Here is an 18,243-nt window from a genome sequence, read left to right on the forward strand (position 1 = left end):
TTGGAAAACATTATCCCCATTTTATCCCCTAAAGCATTGAGTAGAGAGTGGATTAAGAATATGATGTTGTAATTTCAATTTAGCAATGCAGAGTATGTTCATCTTCATGACTATAGAGATCAAAGATAAATGAGGCAGTATGCTGAAGCCTATAAATGTAATTGGAGATGTATACTAGTGTACTCTGTAAAATTATTGTTTTTATTTCCTGTTTTGTTTATTTAGGTCAATTTATGTATTGTTAAAAGGAGATGCCGGCACTCACACTTGAATAGTCTTGTGTTTTAATATGGGGCAAACAACGAACCCTGATGATAGTTTATAGCTGAAACGCCTTCGTCGTTTGCCCCATATTAAAACACAAGACTATTCAAGTGTGAATCCCAGCGTTCATTGTTAAAAGGAGTAGTCTGACATTTTGGGAAATATAGCTTATTTACATTCTTGCCAAGAGTTAGTTGAGAAGATTGACACCACTGGCATGTCTGTATGATAAATATGTTGCTGGAGCCGACAGGTGGTTAGCTTAGTTTAGCATAAAGATGCCCAATGTTAAAATTATTTGTTATGCTTTGGTTTTTTTATGCAGATTAAAGAATTGAGATATAACGTGTTAATTATTAAACTTTGTTGGTTTTGTGTTACATGTGAACAGACCCAGCCCAACTCTTTCCCACAGTTCCCAGTCTTTATGCTAAGATAAACTAACAGGCTTCATATTTAGGATGCTAAAATATAGTGAAAAATATTTAAGAGCCAAATAACCATTGGCTGACTTTGTTTTAGACGTCTGCATCAGTGCTGCTTTTTTATTAATAAGAGTATACTATCTGGTCCATCTATTTTCCCTTATCTGTATTTGTCAGGTGCCAACCTCCTCTTCCTTCTCCTCTCACTCCTACTTTCTTATTTTCCTTGTTTTCTTGAGAGGATATTAAAAGCCATTTATCTTTTGTTGTTATCCACCTCTCTTTTCCATCTCTCTTTTCCACAGCATTTTATAGCTCTGCAAATGTGTCCGCTTCTCATTCAGGAAATATAACCAAGTTTGTCATCACCTCCACAGTCTTCTTCTCTGCTCTGAATTAAATTTCCCATTTTCAAATCACTTTCTTATAAGTTACAGAATGCTATGCTCCAGGATATAATCTTTTCTGTCATAATTAATAACTGAATAGAAACTAAAAGCCATAGGTTTCTCATAGCAAATCATTTCTATAGGCCTTTATATATCTGATCCTTTTCTTAATTGTTCCACTAACCAGGGGCAGCAGAGAAGAGCTCCAAGCATGGTGCGGAGGATCGAACCCAGAACATCATCATGGTTCTTAAGGACCGCATGAAGATCCGCGAGAGGAACAAACCAGAGATCTTTGAACTCATTCAGGAAGTGTTCACTGTCCCCAAATCCACTCATGTCACCCATATGAAGCAGATCAAACAGAGCGTGCTCGATGGCACCTCTAAATGGTCGGCCAAGATCAGCATCACAGGTAAGAGGGGAGTACAGTACAGTAGCTTTGAAGGGAGCTGGCCAACACGGTCAACATCAAAGTCAGAGGAGCCAACACATGTCAGGTGTTTGTGTCTATGAAAAGAGACAAGCTACCATTTGCATGAAGAGAGCACAGGTGGCGTTTGTGGGGCAATAGAGCAGAAGGTCAAATGAGTTAAGAAGCATCTGTTTGCATCCAAACACACATACACTCACAGAGTGGCTGACCAGCTTGGCCTTTTTTCCCCTCTGTCTAGTGTTGTGTGCCCAGGGTCTCCAAGCCAAGGATAAAACTGGTTCCAGTGATCCTTATGTCACCGTCCAGGTGGGAAAGACCAAAAAAAGGACAAAGACCATCTACGGGAACCTCAACCCTGTATGGGAGGAGACGTTTAATTTGTGAGTCGAGACCTCTTGGAAAAAAAATAATTATCAATTATCAATTAATGATTATTTTCTTTAACAGTTAATATGTTGGTCATTTTTTTCCACTTAATCAAGCCCCAGGTGACGTCTCTAAATTGCTTGTTTTGGCAAAAGGAACAGTTAAAAAGATATTTCATTTACAATTGTATAAAACAGGAAGGCTTGATGAATGACTTAAATAATTGATCACTTATCAGTGTTGTTGATTATTTGTCTGTGGAGGCAGTAAACCCTTCAGCTCTAGTGGTTCCAGTGTCACAGATATACATTTTTATCTGCTTTCTGTTGGTAAACTATAATCGATGCAGATTTGTTTATGGCTAGATTTTGTGTCTACAATTTCATATTTAATAAGTCAAGATAGTAATCCATCTGGTCTTCTTGGCCAACTGTCAATGTGAACTGTGGCTGATTCTCTGCTTCTGTCTATGTAGTGAGTGTCACAACTCCTCAGATCGCATCAAGGTGCGTGTGTGGGATGAGGACGATGACATTAAGTCTCGTGTGAAGCAGAAGTTCAAGCGGGAGTCAGATGACTTCCTCGGTCAAACCATCATCGAGGTCCGCACTTTGAGTGGAGAGATGGACGTCTGGTACAATCTCGGTCAGTTGAATTTAAAGTTCACGTCACTTCTGCTGCACTAATCCAATAATCAGCTGTCCTGACCTTGCAGTTATATGACTCATTAACTTCTCATTGAGTTTTTTTTTAGCAGTGAGTTTGGTAACTGTGTTGCTGTCTGTCTTGTGCTCTTCACAGACAAGCGTACAGACAAATCAGCTGTGTCTGGAGCTATCCGCATGCACATTAATGTAGAGATCAAAGGAGAGGAGACGGTCGCCCCATATCACGTTCAGTACACCTGTTTGCATGAAGTAAGCTCAGTGTGTGTGTTAGTATGTTTGAAAATAAATCTCTTGAGTTGTATTTAAAATACTGATGTGCATTTTGTGAGATTGTATATTTTTACTCCAATACTACTTCTGGGGGAATATTGTAATTCTTCACTACATTCATCTATAAGACTATTTTTTGCAGAATGAAAAGAAAGAACCTGCATATACTATACATATACATGTAAAACTTTGAACTACAACTTTTCCCTCTGAAAGGTGCTGCTCTTTTACTTTAGATACTTAAATTCATTTTACTGCTGATACTTATTCCTGTGCTTTTACATAAAGGTCCGCTCTGCAGTAGTGTGCAGTGGTCAGTTCAGTGTTGGTGAAACAACATGCACAACATTATGCAGGCCATGTCTTTGAGACTCTACGATCTCTATATGAACCTGTACACAAGCAGATTGGGCATTTAAATAAAACATATGAATTTATAGTACTGTTTCAGCCCTTTGTGTGTGTGTGTGTGTGTGTGTGTGTGTGTGTGTGTGTGCGCGCGCGCGCGCGCCCATCTATCTCTGTGCCAAGTCTCCCTAATGAGCCATGCCAAACAGGTTCATTTACTTGACTGATGTTCGCTTCCATAAAGGATTCATTCCAAATTAAACTTAAGTTAATACTCTGTGAAGTTTGCTTAGCTCTGAGGTAAAGACCTCTTTCAACAGCTAAGACATCAGACACATTTCTAGTCTGCGTCGCTGTGTGCGGAGAACTTTGCTGATTGACTGTAGACCAATCACAGCCTTGTATGGAATCATTACTCTGCCCATTACTCAGCAGAGCACATTAGCTGAACCTTAACCGACAAATGACCACTGTTATTGCTGCAGATAAGTGGCCATAAACCACAAAGCCAACTCAGGATGTTTTACAGCAGCATAACCCTTTATGGCTGAGTAGCCAATACAGCACCTTGTGTTGGCCTCATAATTTAGTTTAATGGCTAATTTAACTAGCTCAGCCATTTAAAGTTAAACAGGTTAAGAGGTTGAAATCTGCTTTGTTGTTGTACAGAGAAATGTATCTTCTGTACATCTCCTTCAATTCTTTCCCTAACTCTTTCACATTTCCTCTCATAGAACCTCTTCCACTATGTGACAGACATCCAGAACAACGGTGTGGTGAAGATCCCTGATGCTAAAGGGGATGATGCATGGAAGGTTTACTTCGAGGAGACTCCTCAGGAGATTGTGGATGAGTTTGCCATGCGTTATGGAGTGGAGTCCATCTACCAGGCAATGACGTATGTTCCTATCAGAACCCGGTGGTTTGCATGCAACATTGGTTGTTTTCATGCATCGAGCTCTCTTTAAGCTGTTAGTATTCAGCTTTTGCTTACATGTCTGTCCCTCGTTTGCAGCCACTTTGCCTGCCTGTCATCTAAGTACATGTGCCCAGGTGTGCCTGCAGTAATGAGCACCCTGCTGGCTAACATCAATGCCTACTACGCCCACACCACCCAGGCAACTAACAACGTCTCTGCCTCTGACCGCTTTGCTGCCTCTAACTTCGGGGTGAGTCACTGCAGGAACATTTAGCAGAAACAGGAAATTCAACAGGTGTCACAGTTCTCAAATTTATCCAAAAACCACAATATCATAATTCTTGTGTTGACTAAACACTTATTTTTCATGATGCTAAATTTCTGTATTTTGTGTTTCTGTATAATGTTAAAATCTGTTATTATATATGTTGTAATACCCACAGAAAGAGCGATTTGTCAAGCTTCTAGATCAGCTGCACAACTCTCTGAGGATCGACCTGTCCATGTACCGAGTAAGATATATCTCCACCTCACTGTGTATACCTACATGTTTATCTTCTGTAATATCTGTAATGCTTCTCTTCCTAGTGATATCTCTCTCTTTGTGAGAAACGGTAAAACAAAGCAGCTGGATGTGTTAATTAGAATGACAGCTCCTCTGTAACATGCATAGACACATTCATCAAGCAATGCACACTCACACAGTAACAAGTGTAAGGGTTCGATGGCAGTGGAAATTTTGCGACTGTGCTGGATCTTGTCCATGGACACAGAAAACACACTGGACAAAGATGGATGTGATATCATCTGTTGCTGCTGGTTCACTGTTTTTTTTTTTTTGTTTTTTTTTTTGTCTTACTGCAGAACAATTTCCCAGCCAGCAGTCCTGAAAGGCTACAGGACCTCAAGTCCACAGTGGACCTCCTCACCAGTATCACCTTCTTCAGAATGAAGGTACAGTCCCTTATTCTTCCACCTTCCTTCAGAGACGTTTTGGTTGTCTACTCTATTCCATTTACTCAGCCTACCCATAAGACTATTATTGGTGTTCAAAGTGTTCATTTTAAAATGAACCTAGAATTGAATTTCAAGGGAGAATCCTATCTTCTTTGTCTTTGTCACGGAGACCACCATGAACACAATTCTGAAGTGCAATAATCTGGTGAATTAATGAGTCAGTGACTTGTCTGGTTGAACTGTCTCTCACTCTCGCTTTCTCTGTGTGTTCAGGTCCAAGAACTTCAGTCTCCACCCAGAGCCAGTCAGGTGGTGAAAGATTGTGTCAAAGCCTGTCTCAACTCCACCTACGAGTACATCTTTAATAACTGTCATGAGCTCTACAGCCGCGAGTATCAGACAGACCCGGTAAGAAGCAGCAACAAACTGAATGTCTGTGTGGGTGTGAGTGAAAGTCTCTCTCTCTCTCTCTCTTTCTCTCTCTCTCTCTCTCTCTCTCTCTCTCTGGTTTTCCCTCAGACTGACATCACATTGTTTGTTTTTTTCCCCAAGTAAATATTACATTTTATTTTGGTGTGAGTGTGTGTCAAATACTCTGTATTTGACTTTTATTTTGGTAAATACAACTTGGCACTTACCACTTTAGTAAAGACGATACCATAGCAATATGTGTTGCTCTGTCTCTACCTCTGATTGTTGGCAGAACCAACCCAGTCTGTTTTCTCTGGGTTGCCAGGTTTGTCTATGGAGCACTTTTAATGGCCAGCTTGTGGTCACTCTGTCTACATTTAGTTAATTACTTTGTTAATTTCTGGTAGCTCTGATCTGGTGCCTAGATCAGCTGCCACCCTGTATTGTCAGCTCGGTGCTAGATATCATTGGAATGAACTTTTTTTGTTGCAAATGTCCAAAGATTAGTGTACTTTTACTTTTACTTTTCTTTGGCCTGTATTTGGTTGACTTTCTCAGAAAAAACAAACAGGATAAATCAGTGTCTATCTCCAAACTCACAGAAAGAGTTGACTTAGTAATTGTTTCAAACTTGGCCAGGAGTTTTCTTCATGAATTCTTATAAGTTGAGGTCTCCTTGATTGGTCCTTGACTAATCACATTGCTTGGCTAAAATATTACTTGTACTAAAGGATTTTTGAATAAGACCACCCTCTTTGCTTGATTTCTGCAGTGGCTTCAGTGATGTGTAAAATGCATTGTGACTCTGGTGTGTGTGCATGTGTGTACTTTGTATCTGTGTGAGGAGTGTCCCCATCATCCTCTCAGTCTGAGTGGGCCAGGCTCTTCCCTCCATCACTCCTGCACAAGATTTCAACAGGGATTTCTAGAACTTGCTTTGAGTCCTCATTAAAGCACCAGTCCCATTCAGACTCTCTGGTGAATTTCAAATAAGCATTTTTTCCTTTGAATAAAACATTTCATCCTGAGGGACGTTGCTATATTTTGTTGAAATCTCTGCAAGATCATTCTTCACTCGTCAACCCCTGCAGGGCTCGGCTTAGGTTTTTTTCTTCCTGCACATCTTCAGCTATTTCAAAGAAGTCATCCAGACAGTTGACATTCGGAGTCTGTTTAAAGCTGTTTGAACAGCAAATGTTGAATATGTATGAGAAGTTGAATTAACAACACAGTCAAGAATTTCCTTCAAAAAATTCTCTCTGTCTCCAACAATAAAAAATAACATTAGTAAAACTCACATTGAGAGTAGTGAATGGTCACACAATTACACAATTTCAGGACTATGTTACTTTTCGAAAGATTTGCCCCATGGTTATCTTATCCAATATGTCACTAGAGGTTTGATGTGTGCAGCGTGGCTTTAAAGTAAAAAACAGACATGGTTTGGCTTTAAAAGCTCTTTACATAATTATCAGAACATATTTATCTGCAGAGTATGGATGATATATAGGATAAGCTGTGTCATATTTTAAGTAAAATGACCAGGAGGCATAAGTCAGATAAAAAAAAGAACCTCTGTGTTAATTTTGTTGTGATTCCCAGGCCAAGCAGGGCGCCGTGCCTCCTGAGGAGCAGGGACCAAGCATCAAGAATCTGGACTTCTGGTCCAAACTCATCACACTTATTGTCTCCATCATCGAGGAGGACAAGAACTCCTACACTCCCTGCTTAAACCAGTATGTTTCTATATTCTCTCTAAGCCTCTTTCATCATTTTCATCAAATTTGATCACATTTCCTTATTAATGGCATTTTCATTTCCTTTTGCACTGTTTACCCTGAATCTTCTCTTAATACCTCTACAAACACACTTTCCACTTCCAGGCTGTTATCTGTTTCCTTTCAAACTGCATATACAGTAAGCCTGTCTCCTTTTCTCATCCATCAAGATTTCCCCAGGAGCTCAATGTGGGTAAAATCAGTGCTGAAGTGATGTGGAACCTGTTTGCTCAGGATATGAAATATGCAATGGAGGGTGAGTGCATATCATTGATACTCTGAGCTGTTAGATAAATGTAACCAATAACAGTGATTTTGTGGTTGAAGCACTATTTGCGCTAATTACCATACACGCAGACACAAAAGACAATAAAGTGCAGCTGATTTGAACATCATAATGATATTTAGTAGGTTGAATTAATTACTTTACTATTTCCAGTGGTTTAGATGTAAATACTGATACTGTAAATACTACTAAAGTACTTTACAGTATAAATTACATTTATTAGGTCTGTTCAAAATCAGTCCTGAAGATTTAATAGTCATTAAACAATCACAAGTAGTTATATGCTAATATGGGAGACGCCACACGCACTGCAGGTAGTTTTGACCACATGAGAATATTTTTTCCTCATCCCATGAAGGTATGGACCAAATTTCATGACAGTTAATCAAATGGGTTTCGAGAAACAGTTAACTGGCCTTAATGGAGCTCCCTATTAGATAGACAGATTTTATTGTCCCCAAATGGGAAATTAGAATCCAGCTCCATTACTATATACAGGCAGACAAAACAAGTAATACATAGTGGGTTCCTGTGATTTGTGGGCCATGGAGCTCAGAGTGGCCATAGCAGAGGGGAATAAATTTTGGTTAATCTACATTCAAATGGATATTGAAAAGTCCATTATCTTCTGTTGAAGAAATATTAAGTATCGCACTGATAATACACAAATTGTTTGATTTATGGTTGGTTTTGTGTTACCCCGCGCACACAGACGACTACATTATTTGCGGTAGCCATATTTCCCAGTTGAAAAATGATCAGAAAAATGGATCCTAAATGTCCCCGCTCCCATACCAAGTTTGGTTTTGATAAATGAAAGACTAAAGAAGTGTTAGGGAAGAAAAAACTTTTTTCCAAATTATGCAAAGCCCAAAGGGTCACACTCAATTTTGGGTTTGATTAATATTTAATTTTTTCAACAAAATTGGTGTGATTGGCCCTCTTTTTGTAATGGCCTTGAGCTCTGCTATGACAGCTACACAAAACGTGATGTACTTAAGCCATCGATTATATTCAACAAGTCTACGAGGGTGTGTGTTTGACTCTGGGCTGATGCCTCTGTATGCTCAGTGGATCTGCGGTAACTGCAGGTGGACTTAGACTAAACACCCAGGAAAAATGAGCTTTTAACTCAACACAAATTTGTCTGTTTTATTCTTTCACTCAGAGCATGAAAAAAATCGCTTGTGCAAGAGTGCAGATTACATGAACCTGCACTTCAAGGTCAAGTGGCTGTACAATGAGTACTGCAAAGACCTGCCCTTCTTCAAAAGCAGAGTGCCTGAATATCCTGCGTGAGTAGCTGCTCGACCAACACTGTCTCCTCCACAGACATACACAAACTGAAAGCAGAAAATAAGGATATAGGATTAAATGCTTTTTCCTTGTGTGATTTTGGCTTCCTGGTTTTCTGCTCTCCATAGGTGGTTTGAGCCATTTGTCATCCAGTGGCTGGACGAAAACGAGGAAGTATCTCGGGACTTTCTGCACGGTGCTTTGGAAAGGGACAAAAAAGATGGGGTAAAAGTTTGCATCTTCTCTTCTCCTTATCATCCCTTCACTCCTCTGGAAATGCTGAGTCGCTCTTGCTGTTCAAACAGAATTACTGTAATCCATCCTTCCTCTGTCACACAAGTTATCAGCCAAAGTTTCCTCCTCCCTCCTGCTCTGCCTCCCACACTCCCCCCTGCCACTCCTGCATTCTTCAAAGGCAGCAACAGAGGCATGGACACAGCAGTGCAGACTCAAAGCAGAAAGTGTGTTTGGGCTAAGAGGGTGTTTAAGTACAAGTGCTTCGTCCTTTAAAGAGATTCTTTGGAAGTTGAAAGAAGTGTGGATGAGACATGCGTGTGCTTGAGGAGGTAGATAACTCTGTGACAGAAGGATATTGTGAATTAATGGCCTTATTCTAGAGTTTTGACTGCAGGAAAACTGTTCTCACCTCATTACCCAGACTCCCTGGAAGAGCACCTACACACTCACCTCTAGCCAATTAGGGACCAGGCACAAACCAGCTGCCAATTACAAGGAGACAGACAGGAGCTCCCACCTGTCAGCCAATGGCTGTCTAACTGGCAGTATGTCTGAGGCTCTGTACATGCAGTGAAAGATATCAAAGGTTCAGTTTAATATAGCGTCAAACAGTCCATCTGTATGGTTGTAGGTGCCCAGAGGTCACATCTTCCTAGCTTCCCTTGAATCCCAGCTTCTCACCTGCTACCCCTACTCATCCCTCTCCTTTACTCTTTTCCCCAATCTGCCATACGTTCTCCTATTTACTCCCTTCCCCAGTTTTTAATCTTCTTGCGCATCTCTTCTGCCACACAGTTCCAGGTCACATCAGAGCATGCTCTGTTCTCCTGTTCGGTGGTGGATGTGTTTTCCCAGCTCAACCAGAGCTTTGAGATCATCAGGAAGCTAGAGTGTCCAGATCCGCAGATTGTAGGACACTACATGAAGCGATTTGCCAAGGTAGATTCAGAAAAAATGTTATTTGTAGTTAAATCATACCTTATAAAATGAATATACTAGAAAGATGTATTTAAAAACGTTTTTTAATAGAGGTCACATCATTTTTAAACACAGAAACTGAACTACAGCTATCCCCTAATGACTAATGACCTGGTGCTCTTTCTTGTTTCCCTCTCCAGACCATCAGCAATGTACTTCTCTCTTATGCTGATATAATCTCCAAGTTGTTTGCCAACTATGTCACCATGGAGAAAGTGGTGAGTGGCCAAAGACTTGATGAACCAAATAGGATTCTTGCAGAGGAGTTAGCTCAACCAGCTCTAAACAAACATTACATTTCAGCTTAACTGCTCAACATGCTTGAAAATCAGTTGATTACATTACACTTTTTGTTCAGTATATCTATGTCTTTTTTTGTAAGCTTTGTTTCTTTGAATGCCGTACCAAAAGATGCATTTTGAATTTGGAAGCGTTTCAGACAAACATATGCTATCTTGTCCTCAGCCCTGCATCCTGATCAACAACATCCAACAGCTGAGAGTTCAGCTGGAGAAGATGTTTGAAGCGATGGGTGGAAAAGATGTAAGTGATTCCCCTTTTTTTGTCCAACCCCCATCTCTTATTTTTCATCAGCTAAACCTTTTGCATGTGCATGTGTGTCCATTAGTGACATTATTATTTCCCAGTTATTCCAATCAGCTCTTCTGTTTTTCTGTTTGCGTGGTGTGTGTGTGTGTGTGTGTGTGTGTGTGTGTGTGTGTGTGTGTGTGTGTGTGTGTGTGTATGTGTGTGTGTGTGTGTATGTGTGTTTCTCCTTACGTGCCTTAGCTGTGTGTGGAGGCCAGCGATATCCTGAAAGACTTGCAGGTTAAGCTCAACAATGTCATGGATGATCTCAGCAGGGTCTTTGCTGTCAGGTAGAAACTCACCCACACACAATAACATCCACACTCACTTGGAGAAATCTGCGCCGCAAACTCCTAAACACTGACATTAACGTGATGTATATTTAGATGTATCTTCTACTTTCTACTTAGATGTATCTTCTACTTTTTCCTCTGCAGTTTCCAGCCTCATATTGAGGAGAATGTGAAGCAGATGGGAGACATCTTGGCTCAGGTGAAGGGAACTTCAAATGTAGGAAATGCCAGCAGCGTGGCCCAGGATGCTGACAACGTCCTGCAGCCCATCATGGAGTTCCTGGACAGCAAGTAAGGAGATCTGCCTTTTTAGTGGCAGTCTAAAATGATTGTTCAGTTTTGTTGGCATTTTATCATTATTATTATTTATGCAAAGTCAGACAAACTTGTGGATGCCTCTTTTTTGCCTCAGCAATGGTTACGTTAGCGTAGTTTAAATCGATGTGTAAATGTCTATGAGGTGAAGTTGCAGCTCAAGAGGAGTTAGACCAGCAATCCACACACAGAAGTTTAATAGCTGTGTGCAATTTCCCCACTTTTTAGACTTAATTCCATGATCATCTAAAGATCGTGTCAAGTTAATGTTATTACTCAACATTCAAACTGTTCATAGAGATGTAAGAAAGGCAAAAAAATCTACGAGTTGATTTGACTGTGGATGAGAAGCAAAAGTAGTGACATTCCCCAAAGTCTCAGCTTTTGTGCTTCTCTGACAACTCTTTGTGGTCATGAGGGGATTTCTAGCAACCGCCCATTTTTGTTCCTTCTTCTGCTTTCTTTTTTTAAATAGCTTTTTCTTCAACAGAACTGTGTTTGCCTTGTTCTGCTGCTTATTATTCATCTCCCCCCCACCTCTTGCCAGCTTGACTTTGTTTGCTAAGATCTGTGAGAAGACTGTGCTGAAACGTGTGTTGAAGGAGTTGTGGAAACTTGTGATGAACACCATGGAGAAGACCATCGTCCTGCCGCCACTCACAGACCAAACGGTGAGAGCGCACAGACCTACGAATGCACATGCAGAGGCATACAACCATACAAGTTTAGCATTTATACCTGACTTTGCCTGCACATGCAAACAAATATATACATATACATCCCTAGCGCCTACTCCAAAAACTTTATTGATTAATGAGAGTGTGCATGTTCCTGTGGAAAAACTACATGGAATACAAAGGTCTGAGTATTTTATATGTTCTGATGATGACCACAGCATAAGGTAGACAGCAGAAAACGGATTTGCAAAACATGCTGCACACATGCGCCTACACGTTCAAAAACCCACACCTCCAACTGCAAAGGCAGCATCAAAAGAAAAGGGAGGAGGAGGTGGAGAATGAGGAATAATACAGAGGCAGACATTTTGTGTGTGTTGTGATTCAAGATGGCCCTCCTATAAAACAAATGCTAGCGGAGGATCAAACTGCTTTTGCATCACATCTATATGGCACCCTATCCACTCCTCAACCCTTACACACATTATACTCAACATCGCCCCCGGTACCTTCATTCATCCAAGGAATCAAGATGAAACCCTTTAAAAAAAACAATTTAAAAAAGGAAAAAGGAGTGCACCATATCATTATAACACCAGCTCATGGCTGCTCTCCAGTATGTCAGCTAACAATTATTTGGAGAGATTCCTGATTTATGAGTAACGCACAACAGAGTGGCAGAAAGTGTTTGCCCAAAGGATCTGGCCCACTTCCAAAAAGAATCATACATTTTGGAAAGCAGCCACTTGTTTTCTTTTGTTTTGGATATATATGTTCTTATTTGTGTTTGGTTATAAACGAAAGAGCCTCATATCACGATTAATAGGTGATTATTAATCTCTGACTCTCATGCTCAGTGCTCGCCAGTACTGTATTATCTCAACTGGCTCAGCCTCAGATGCCATATGTCTGCAGTTAGCCTCTGTGCAATTGAGCAGAGACAGGAAAGAAGACAGGTAAAGATAGTGAGCTCTGAATGTGTGTAAAAGCCACATGATCATCTTTAGAATAACTGTTTCTTCATCTGAAGTTGCTGTGAAAAGCTAAAACACATTCATAGTATTTAAGTTACTTATTTGCATTCTTAGACCAAGCTTTAGACAGGTATAAATTGGTTCCTCATCCTTCCAGCCCTGAGGCCCAAACTTGTGTTTTTGATTGATGTGGGGCTCTTTGCAGCTTGACTGACCCTTCTCTCTGGTTGTTGTTGTTGTGATTACTATTACATCCTGCTCCCACCGCTCTCCCTCCACAGATGATTGTAAGTACAGCACTCCTGCGTGTGTGTCTGTCTGTCCGTCCACGGTGGTTGATTCTCTGCTATATGTGGCTGCGATCTTCCCCTGTTATTTGCCCCACATCACACCCTGTCCCTTCTCACAGCCTCACTTCTCTGATCTATCCCATATCTCTTCTCTTCTCTTCTCTTCTCTTCTCTTCTCTTCTCTTCTCTTCTCTTCTCTTCTCTTCTACAACTGTCTCTCTTTTGAGAAGACAGAAGCATGGTGCATTCCTGACTGATTCTGATAGGTCCCACCCCCTCAACAGTCTCCACCAATCAATGCCCCCCTCTTCTGCTGTCTCTTCTTCCTGAACACTCTCCTCAATAAGGAAGTGGTACTCCTCTCTTGCGCCTGGTGTTGCCTTGTTTCTTCTCATGCATTGTGTCCTTTTACCGGGACTCTGGTGGGGTGACTCTGATCTCTCGGTGGCTTGGTATCTGGTGTCCTGCCCCCACATCCAGCCCCCCCCCCCCCCCCCCCCCCCCCACCGTCCCTTTTCAACCCCGCCTCCCCACTGTCCAACCCACCTTTCTTCCCTGGTTGAAATGTGTCCTGATCACCCCACCCCCCCACTGTGGGTTTGTTGCTTGCATCTGATCTATTTCAACACTGCAATCTTCTCTCAGTATACTGTACAACACTGTACTGTACTGTATGTCTCTGCAGACCTGTCATGTTGGTCTGTCCTGGTTTGGTTTCATGTTCTGTTGTCACATGATTATTGTAATCCTGGTATTATGTTGGTAGTCCTGATGCACACACACTGCTGTTTCTTACCAGAGGTTATTGGTTTGGGTTGATGTTTGGTCAAAATACAACATGGATTCAATGAGCTGTGCAAAAATGCTCTTAAGTATTTAAAGCTCTATGTGATGACTTTTTCATACTGAACAGCTAACCATTCATTTTTATTTTTATTTTTATGTGTTGTAGTTTACTACTATGTATGTAGCAAAACAGTTGCCTATTTTAATCTGTAGTGTACCTGATAGTACACTGACACAAAATTGTAGGGCTGCACAGGAGGAGATGCGTTTTTATTATTTCTAATCGACAGAATAAATGTTTCTTGTTCTGAATATGTGAATTCTGACCTTACGTCCAAGGTTCAAAGACATCACATAGAGCTTTAATGTCATGAATTCTATGATATATTGATGTTTTTATTTCTGATTTCTACTTTTTCTTTTTTTAGAAGAATAGTTAGACTATTAGTATAGACATTTAGGGAAATACGCCTTTTCGATTTATTGCTGAGAGTTAGATGAGAAGATCGATCATCTCATGCATGTGTATTACATGTTTACCACCTGGGGGGCCACATGTTACATGTCAAAACCTCCCTACACGTTCTGTCTATATCTCTACTATTGCTATCCAATCAATGCAAAAGCAAAACAGCTCACAGCTTCACTGTTTTGGTTCACTGTCGTCGCTCTTATAGGGCAATTTTTGGCAAATAAGCAAAAAAATTGCAGTACATTACCTTCTGAGCGCCAAAGAGCACACAGGCAAGTTAGCAGCTATCTGGTGGACATAGTAGCCTTGTCACAGCTTGTTTCGTGCTGTAACTATTTCTTGGTAATCAGCTGCCAAGCACAGCGACTTCCTCTTTCACACGACTCCCCGTCAAATCAAAATTTGTACTTTTTACATTCTGTTAATGTAAACACAGGAAATGTGATGTATTCATTGGTGTTAGCAAATTTATTTACCCTCTGAGGGAGGAAGGCTAACTGTCTCCACCCTTTATGCTAAGCTAAACTAACATGCACAGACATGAAAGTAATATCAATCTTCTCAATCTAACACTTTGCAAGACAGTGAATAAGTGTATTTCCCAGAATGTCCAACTATCTCAGGAACTTATGTTTTTGAAGTACTGTATATCTTATTTCACTGATAGAAAAATTGTTTTTTTGCGATGACATTTGATGTCATCATATATTAGGTTACATTTGGATTTTTACTGTACACTATTCCTTTGGCCTCTTGGTACTGTGTTTTCTTTCTGTGAATAGCATGTAAAAGTGGCCCCAGTATCAGAGCACATAGTGTGGTACAATGTTTGTATAGCTTCCCATAAAACAGCACAGTAATGATCATCAAAATGGATTTGACGACTACACAGAATAAGCAAATGTCACCTGTATATTTTTGAAGAAAAATTTTGTCACATCCTTTTACTCCTGTCACAGTTGTCTGTGTCTATTTATGACATTAAAAATGTTCTTGTTGGTTTGGGGACCAAAACAATTAGATAACTGAAAGAAGGTGACATCTCTGGCAGTGATGATGCACATCCTCAAATTTTTTTTACATTTTGCGAAGCAACGCGTGCACTTTTAATTGCGTACTAATCAATGAGAGTGAAGTCAGACTGCAGGGACTGGCCACTGCTTGAAGTATTAACCACATGCTGTCTTTCCAGGGGAGGCTGAAGAGTGCTTCTCACAGTGATGTAAGGACTAAACCCCCTTCAGATCAATGTGTCTTGTCTCTCTCCTCTATGTCTTCTCTCCGTGTCTCCGTCTCTCTCCCATAGTTCCCCAGTCAAACAAAGCGGTGGAAATATTGATTTTTACACAATATTCCTCTATAGTGTTGTTTATATGCAGTGGAAATCCCACTATCAGAAGCTGTAGCGAGTAGCTACCTGCACTCCCAGCTTCACCACAGGTCATACACTCTAATGTGCTCTACATGCAGACATTTAAGACAAACGCACCACAAACCCCAGGTCAAGGAGTTCACCTCATTTGATCTGAATTTCAAAAACAATATATAATTTTGTTTCATATCTACATCACTACAATGCAAGAAAAAATAGGGTGTGGTTCAGCTACAGAAACACAAGTCAAAGGCAAAGCTGTAGGCCAGTGATGGTGTGCCCTTTTGACTTGGGCTTTATAGTGCATTTGAATTGGCTTCTAGGGTCAGCAACAAAACGTACAACCATCTACTTTATTATCTGACAGTTAAATATAGTGTAGCACCAAAGGGAGTCTGGATTATTCCCACATGACCTTGCCAGGCATTGCTTGTCTGACTGAATCTTAAGTATCTGAAATGCAGACTAGACACAACACAGTTTCAAAGGTTTATGTTTATTTTTCTCTGTAGTTTTACAATATAATGAACCTCCTGTGCACAGATTTGTGTATTTTGTTTCATTTTCTGGCATTATTGCAATGTTGTTTGTAAGGCTATCAAAACTGGCTGTAGCTACATACAGTTTATTATAAAACTATATTTCATGTCTAGAGCTGTAACCAAAGATAAGATTTGAAGGACCAGTCAGTAGCACTCACATACATATCCTCTTACCAGAGTATTGCATTAGGCTGGACTTCCTGTAAATACCTGCGTACACCACAGTGCAACTGCAGAGCTGATACGTGTGTGTGTGTGTGTGTGTGCGTGTGTGCGTGCGTGCGTGCGTGCGTGCGTGCGTGTGTGTGTGTGTGTGTGTGTGTGTGCATGTGTGTGTTCAGGAGTGCACAAGTCTGTCTACTTTATTGCCCTTGCCATAAGCTGAACCACTTTCCCTTCTCTTCGTACTGAAATGTCTCACTGTGTGTGTGTGTGTGTGTGTGTGTGCTTGCGTGCGTGCGTGCGCGCGCGTGCAGCGGAGTGTCATTCTTTTGAAATGAATAAAACACAGATAAGTATGATAACAGCACTTGAAGGAAAAAGTACCTTGACACCTGTAAAGCGGCTTAGAGTGACTGTTTATGAATGTGTGTGTCAGAAACGTTGCTGTCCTCTGTGTGACACTAAGCCGTTTACCGCTGCCCTGTTTTGTCATGATAATAACAACACTCTCCTCTCTCTGCCTGTCTACTTTTCTTCTATCTGTCTCTCTCTCTCTCTGTCTCTTCCAGGGCACTCAGCTCATCTTTAATGCTGCCAAGGAGCTGGGACAGCTGTCCAAGCTGAAGGTACAATATGTTTTTCCACCTCTGGGCTCTCGACTCTAATTGCTTAGAAAATATGAAGCAGAGTCTATGAATGGACAGATAGGTCATTTCAGTCTGTGCTTTTCTCGCTGTTGTCTTCAGGAGCACATGGTCCGCGAGGAGGCCAAAGCACTCACACCTAAGCAGTGTGCTGTGATAGAGCTGGCTCTCGACACCATCAAGGTAGAATCTCACCATTACATGTGCATGACAAGTGGAAGTGCTGTAAATCAGTTATCTGCATATAGGAAGATGTGATGAACTGGAAAAAGCATTTGAAGTTACAGGAGACAGAAAAACCTTGCATTTATTAAATAGATGTAGTACTTAGTACTTACACCATGGTTTCCTACTGCACAGAAGCTTTAGTGATGTCCCTCACTTGTCAGTCACTTTGGATAAAAGCATCTGCCAAATTAGTAAATGTAAATGTAAAACATGAGAAAAAATCACTGTATTAACTGTCTGGGCTTTTCAATTACATGCAAATAAAATCAGTACCTTGAAACGTGCCAGAGGTAATATACATATTTAATGAATACTTCAATGCCTCTATTGAGCTGTTGCTACAGAGACAGAAACTGTGATCACTTGTAGTAGAGTGATTTTGCAAGTTTTATCAATGTAAGGCTGCAATTAACAATTATTTTACATTATTTAATCCATTGCCATTTTTTTAATCAAACAGATGTATCATTATTCTATAAAACAACATTGAAAAATACCAATCACAATTTCCTAGAGCACAAGGTGATGACAGAAAAAGATTGTTTAACATGTTTAATTCACTATAAATTAAGTCAAGATGAATGAGCAAATTGTTACATTATAGAATCAAGTTTAAAGATCAAATGTTTGGCATTTATGCTTGAAAAATAAGGGTTATTCAATTGTGAAAATAGTTTCTGATTGATTTTCTGTAGATCCACTGATCAATTAATCAACTAATCATTATAGCTCTAGAATATTGTGTGAATGAATGAAAGCTAACATTGAACATCACAGTAGTTTACTCTGTCAGATATCGCTCTGTTTTCTTTAGTTAAAGAGTACCTTTCTTTCTTCAATAATCTTTTGCAGGAGGACATTAGTTAATATCT

At 40.4% G+C, this 18,243-nt stretch overlaps 1 protein-coding gene across 1 annotated transcript in view; it reads left to right on the top strand.

The window, feature by feature from the left end:
• LOC111232095 (protein unc-13 homolog A-like) overlaps positions 1–18,243 on the top strand; it is a 53,304-nt gene that overhangs the window by 19,252 nt on the left and 15,809 nt on the right. The window contains exons 18-40 of the mRNA XM_022759450.1: positions 1,266–1,493; positions 1,753–1,894; positions 2,356–2,525; positions 2,682–2,797; positions 3,901–4,064; positions 4,182–4,335; positions 4,529–4,597; positions 4,950–5,039; positions 5,316–5,450; positions 7,056–7,189; positions 7,402–7,487; positions 8,686–8,812; positions 8,942–9,038; positions 9,846–9,989; positions 10,169–10,246; positions 10,494–10,571; positions 10,818–10,906; positions 11,054–11,200; positions 11,772–11,895; positions 13,157–13,162; positions 15,616–15,645; positions 17,069–17,125; positions 17,246–17,326. Coding sequence (XP_022615171.1) covers positions 1,266–1,493; positions 1,753–1,894; positions 2,356–2,525; positions 2,682–2,797; positions 3,901–4,064; positions 4,182–4,335; positions 4,529–4,597; positions 4,950–5,039; positions 5,316–5,450; positions 7,056–7,189; positions 7,402–7,487; positions 8,686–8,812; positions 8,942–9,038; positions 9,846–9,989; positions 10,169–10,246; positions 10,494–10,571; positions 10,818–10,906; positions 11,054–11,200; positions 11,772–11,895; positions 13,157–13,162; positions 15,616–15,645; positions 17,069–17,125; positions 17,246–17,326 — 2,546 coding nt within the window. The remainder of the gene's footprint in view (positions 1–1,265; positions 1,494–1,752; positions 1,895–2,355; positions 2,526–2,681; positions 2,798–3,900; positions 4,065–4,181; positions 4,336–4,528; positions 4,598–4,949; positions 5,040–5,315; positions 5,451–7,055; positions 7,190–7,401; positions 7,488–8,685; positions 8,813–8,941; positions 9,039–9,845; positions 9,990–10,168; positions 10,247–10,493; positions 10,572–10,817; positions 10,907–11,053; positions 11,201–11,771; positions 11,896–13,156; positions 13,163–15,615; positions 15,646–17,068; positions 17,126–17,245; positions 17,327–18,243) is intronic.

This window comes from Seriola dumerili, unplaced genomic scaffold, assembly GCF_002260705.1.
Source record: "Seriola dumerili isolate Sdu_G_001 unplaced genomic scaffold, Sdu_1.0 BDQW01000322.1, whole genome shotgun sequence".
NCBI classification, from domain to species: Eukaryota; Metazoa; Chordata; class Actinopteri; order Carangiformes; family Carangidae; genus Seriola; species Seriola dumerili.